This window comes from Chrysochloris asiatica, unplaced genomic scaffold (assembly GCF_000296735.1).
Source record: "Chrysochloris asiatica unplaced genomic scaffold, ChrAsi1.0 scaffold00132, whole genome shotgun sequence".
Lineage (NCBI taxonomy): Eukaryota > Metazoa > Chordata > Mammalia > Afrosoricida > Chrysochloridae > Chrysochloris > Chrysochloris asiatica.
In genome coordinates, this window is record NW_006408650.1 from 8243112 (window position 1) to 8248989 (window position 5878).

At 43.4% G+C, this 5878-nt stretch overlaps 1 protein-coding gene across 1 annotated transcript in view; it reads left to right on the forward strand.

The window, feature by feature from the left end:
- The first annotated feature begins 1738 nt into the window (after nt 1-1738).
- CD300LB (CD300 molecule-like family member b) overlaps nt 1739-5878 on the forward strand; it is a 13266-nt gene continuing 9126 nt past the window's right edge. Inside the window, exon 1 of the mRNA XM_006869687.1 lies at nt 1739-1802. Within this exon, the coding sequence (XP_006869749.1) occupies nt 1763-1802 (40 nt within the window). The 5' untranslated portion in view covers nt 1739-1762. The remainder of the gene's footprint in view (nt 1803-5878) is intronic.

The following is a 5878-nucleotide window of genomic DNA, read 5'->3' on the forward strand; positions in this document are numbered from 1 at the left end:
GTTAGATTACAGTTAGAATGTATCTTACTACTAATGGGAAAACATAGCTCACCAACCTCCTCTCAGCCCCCAGCTCTGAGTTTATTTTGTGTGTATGTGGGAGAGAGAATTTATTTTCAATATGCTATTTTTAAAACTCAGTTTGAAATTTATAGAAAAAAATGCACACAAAGTAGAGAGAGTTGCTATGTATCATATCTCTTCTCTGCATAAGCTTTCTCCTAGTATTAATATCTTGTGTTGTTGTTAGGTTCTGTCGAGTCAGTTCTGACTCATAATGACCATATGTTTGCACAGCAGAATGAAACACTTCCCAGTCCTGAACCATCTCAAACATATTTCCAAATGTGAGCCCACTGTTGCTGTCACTGAGCCAATCCATCTTGTTGGGGCTCTTCCACTTTTTTGCTGACCCTCCACTTTACCAAGCATGATGTCCTTGTCCAGGGATTAGCTTGCTCCTGACATGCCTGAAGTATGAGAGACAAAGTCTCACTGTTCTGGCTTCTAAGGAACATTCTGGCTGTACTTCTCCCAACATAGATACATTTGTTCTCCTGACAGTTCTTGGTACTTTTAATATTCTTCTCCATTTTGCATTTGCTGTAATTGATGAACTTATACACATAAGGTATTGGAGTCCTGGTTTGGTGCTGTAGGATAAGCATTGGACTGTTAACCGCAATGGTGACAGTTCAAACCCACTAACTGCTCCTTGGAAACCCTATACAGGGTTGCTGTGAGTTGGAATTTACTAGACAGCACTTATCAACAACCACAGCAATACGTTTTATTGTTATAACGTCATTTCCTACATTAGAGTTTGCGCTTGGTATTAGAGAGCCCCGGGGCATTCTGTCCTGTATGTACTATTATTATACAGGACACTCACTACCCTTAAAGGTGCCGGGGGCTCATTCATCCTACTCGTCCTCTATGGATGAACATTTCCCTGGATACTAACCATTACATCTAACGTGTTTTTGCTGTTGTTTAGTGCCATCGAGTCTGTTCTGACTCATGGTGACCCTTTCTGAAAGTGGCTTATGGGTTTGAACCGCCAACCTCATGGTTACCAGTCCAATGCTTACCTTACAGCAAGTGCTAACTCCCTCCAAGGATTCTATCCTCAGAATTCCCGATATCTTTTCTCATTTAATTCTCATAACAACTGCTGGGAACTCATTTTCAGATGCAAATACAGAGGTTAGGTATTTGTTCAGGGTCACACAGTTTCTAAGTGGTACTTGTGGGGTTAGGACCCAGGTCTGTCTGACTCCACACACTGTATTTTTTATGTTCTTGAGCAGAAACCTCTCCAGGTATGCTGAGAATGATCCACCTGACCCCTCTGAATGGCTGCTTCCAGCTGCTGGTCCTTCACTCTGATAGAGAACCATTTCTAGAGTTGGCACCCAGGCTGATGCCTAAGATTCGACAGCCCAGAAGCCACTTCTCTGCCCCATCTGTGCCCCTGCTCGTGTTCATCCTGCTACACTCTCTCACTTCCTCTTTCCTATCTAGTGAGGACTACCATGCCTTGTGACCCAACCCTGCCAAACAATGACACACTTTTACTAAATAACTGAAAAACGGGAAACGCATAGTCTATAAAAGGAGGTGAATGCACACAAAACTCAAAGACTCTCTAGACACACAGAAGGTAAAATCTTCTGGGACCAGGCAAGAGCTTCGAGAGTCCAGCAGGATCCCACTTTGTGTTGACCATAGACAGAGGAGCAGGAGTGGGGGAGGTTGGACCATGTGGTTGCCCCCAACTCTGCTCTTTTTCAGCCTCCCAGGTGAGTGGGGCTGGGACCTCAAGGGCCAGGGCAAGAGGTGGAGAGAATCTCCCCTGGGTTTGAGGGGAGGTGTTTTGTGCAGGCAAATGAGAGGAAACTTTATGAATTCATTCAACCCAAAGCAATTGGCTCCTACTATATGTAGAGCAAGGAGCTCTGGTAGCGTAGTGGTTATGAATATGGCTGCAAATCGAAAGGTCAGCAGTTCGAAGCTACCAGCTGTTCCGCAGGAGTAAGATGAGGTGTTCTGCTCCCGTAAAGATTTACAGCCTAGTAAACCCTGTACAGGGTTGCTATGGTTCAGAACCGACTCGACGGCACTTAACAACAACAACAACAACAGTATGTAGAGCATTGCACCAGGCTCTGAAGAAATTAAATGGAATTAGATCCATAACAATAGAGGTTAGGGTCCTAACACATATTTTGAGAAACACAAATCAACCCCTCCCTGAGTGATCCAGATTATAAAACAAAACAAAACAAAAAACTGTGCATGCCAAATGAAAGGGTTTTAACTTGTTCTGAGGCTGTGGGGTGGGATGTGGCTTCAGGAAAACGTCTCTAAAGATTTATAAGTGCTCATGCCAAGGACAGCTGGAGAGGAGATGGGAACTGTTTCAATACAGAATCTAGCAATGATTTGGGGAGGACTTTGGAGGAGGGGGCTACAGGAGACAGGAAATGTCTCAGAGCACTCCTGCCTCAATCCCGGTGCCAGTGGCCTGTCAACTAGCTTTCTCTAATAGTTCTTCTTGATGTTAAGTGCCCATAGAGTCAGTTCTGACTCAAAGCAATCCTGAATAGCATTTCCAAAGAGCAACTGATGAGTTTGAACCGCTGACCTTGAGGTTCAAACCGACCTTGTGGTCCAGTGCTTTATCCTATAGCACCACACCCAGATTACATCTCTAATAGAGAAACCCCCAATTGCCTATGTTTGACAACCCCAATCTTGCCACAAAGTGCAAAGGGGAGAGGGCACAGCCACCTTATAAATAAGGAACTAAGTTTTGTGGCAATTAACTCAAGCGAGGTTTCCCAACTGCTCTGTGGTAGACACGTCTTTCCGTGTCCAAAGCTCATAGTCTTTCTATGGCATGCTGCCCTCCTGAACTACTATAGCAGAGAAGGAAAAGAAAACAAATTTAAGGAGGATTGATGAAATTTTGTTCAATTTGGTTGTGGAGGATGAAGGGGAGGGCAGACCATATGGTTAGCAGCCCAACACATAATCCACAATGAAGAAACCAAAAAGCCATTGGTTTGAGGAGTATGAAGTTAGCTCTCCTGATTGAAAGAAACCCTAGTGATGAAATGGTTAAGCACTCTGCTGATAACCAAAAGGTCAACGGTTTGAACCCACCAGCAGCTCTGTGGGGAAAAGATGTGGCATTCTGCTTCTGTAAAGATGAAGCCCAATGGGACAATTTTACACTGGTTGTGGCTCTGTAGGATCAGCACTGGACTATGAACCACAAGGTCAGCAGTTCAAACCCACCAGTAGCTCCCTGGAAACCCTATACAGGGTCACTATGAATCAGAACAACAGGGTTGCTGTGAGTCAGAATTGAAGGCAGTGGGTTGTTGTTTGGCTTCTGATTCAATACCACAATTGATTTCCTACTGTTGTTGCAACAAATTATCACAAAGTCAATGGCTTAAAACAACATAAATTTATTATGTTACAGTTTCTGTGGTCTTTCACTTATTTATTTTTTACCATCCAATGATTACAAGTCACGGTGACCCTATGTGCCAAAATGAAACTATGTTCCATAGAGGTGGGTTTTTTTTTTTTTTTTGAGGGGCTGGGGAGTGGGTAGAAGTGAGGATTAAGGTTGGGATAACAGCTAGGTCTAGTCTAGGCCTGTTGTTATGTGTGGTCAAGTTGGTACAACTCATAGCAATACTGTACAGGGTTTCCCAGAGTGACTGGTGGGTTTGAACTATCCACCTTGCTATTAGCGCAGTTACCAGTCCCCTGACCCAGAACTTCATTTATTATTAGAGTTAAGTGTTGAGGGTAAGTGTTGGGCTAGAGATGGAAGTAAGACTTGGTGTAGTTTATAGGATTGATGTTAGATTTATTATTTTTTGTTGTTCATTTTATTTTTCTTGAAATTGAATTGATTTCCTCTTTATTCAGGAGTTCTGCAAATATGTTATTCCATCTTTTTACTTCATGGTTTTTTGTTGCTGTTGTAATTGTCTCTGGCTTTCTGTTTTGGTATTATAGCGCTGCTCTGCTTTGCACTTTTCTATATCTGGGTTGAGACTAGGTGATATTACCATGCACGCTACTCTGAGGTTGTTGTCTGTTGTGGGTTCTCTGTGCAAAAAACTCCCTCTAGTATTTTTTGGAAGGTTAGTCTGGTATTTACAAAGTCTTTTAATTTCTATTTGTCTGAAAATGACCTAATTTTGCCTTTATATTTGCTGGACAGCTTTGCTGGATATACAATTCTTTGTTGTCAGTTGGTTTCTTTCAGAATTTTCTATGTCATTCCATTGCCTTCTTGCCTGCATGGTTTCTGCTGAGAAATCAGAGTTTAGTCCTATTAGCTCTCCTATGTAAGTAACTTTTGCTTTTTATGAGCTGCTCTAGGATTCTTTCCTGGATGTTGTTGTTAACTGATATTGAGTCGGTTCTGACCCATAATGACCCTGTATAGGTTTCCAAGAAGCAGATGGTGAGCTTGAACCACCAGGTTTGCTGTTCAAACTGACTTTACAGTGCAGCGCATTAACCCACAGTGCCACATCAGAGGGAGAAAAATGTAGAACAGCCTTTTCTCCTCAAAGTACTGGTTTGGTAGGGAAGGACAGTTTAAACACTGGCTCTCTAAAACAGGGAGTTCTGGTGTGTCGCTGTGGGCTAATGTGCTGGACTGCAAAGTCAGTTTGAACTGCAAGGTTGGTGGTTCTGCTCACCAGCCGCTCCTCGGAAACCCTATACAGGGTTGCTATGGGTCGGAACTGACTCAACGATGCTTAACAACAACAATCTAAAACAGGGGGAGATAAAAGAATGTAGTAGCTGACCTGCATGCTTCTGTGGGTGGGCTTACACTCAAAATTACGGGAACAAGGGAAGAATCCTCACTGAATGGTGGTGGTGGTGGTGGTGGTGTGGTGTGGTGTTGAGTTGGTTCCAACTCAGTGACCCTGTATAGGCTTTCCAAGGCTGTAAATCCTTACAGGAGCAGAAAATCTAATTTTTCTCCCTCAGAGCAGCTGGTAGATTTGAACTCCTGACCTTACGATAGAAGTTCAACTAAAAACCCACTGTGCTATCAGGGCTCCTTCCCCACTGAACAGTTTCCTAGTTTCCTAATGGGTCTGGGGAAGTGGAGGTAAAGGAGATGTTGATAAGATGCTGTGATTCAGTTGTGAGTGTTGATTGTTAACAGGATTAATTGTGATTGAATCAGACACTGTCATTGTAGAAGCAGTAACTATGAAAAAGTGGAGTAAGGGAAAGCACTGCTGGACTCGAACACAGTCCTGGCTCTGAGTGACCCTGTCCATCAGGGTTTCCAAGGAACTGAGTCCAAGTGGCTGAGTCTAAGATCCCTTGAAGGATTTGCTGTATGTATACTGCCTGAGGCTCAGATCAAGGAGATAAAATTCCCTCAGCTCAATTTTATCAAAGGTCAAAAAGGATGATAACAAGATGCCGCAGACCTGAATGACCGGTCCCTGAGTAACCTTACCCCTGAGAACACTATGTCCTCCTGAAGAACTAATTGTTAGTAACAGTTCGAGACTGGTAAAATGATTGGTAGAGAGAAGTTAGTCTCCATGGATGGAGCAATCACAACCAGAAAAGCCAGAGATGACCTACAGTGCAATGGATTCCTTTTATATGGCCTTTCTTATTAGAGTCTTATTGTTGTCACTGTTGAAGGTGCCATCGAGTCGGTACTGACCCATAGTGACCTTATGCACAGCAGAATAAAACACTGCCCAATCCTGGGCCAACCTCACTACTGTTGCCACACTTGAGTCCATGGATGCTGCCACTTGGCCAATCCATCTCGTTGGGGGTCTTCCTCTTTTTCTCTGACCCTCCA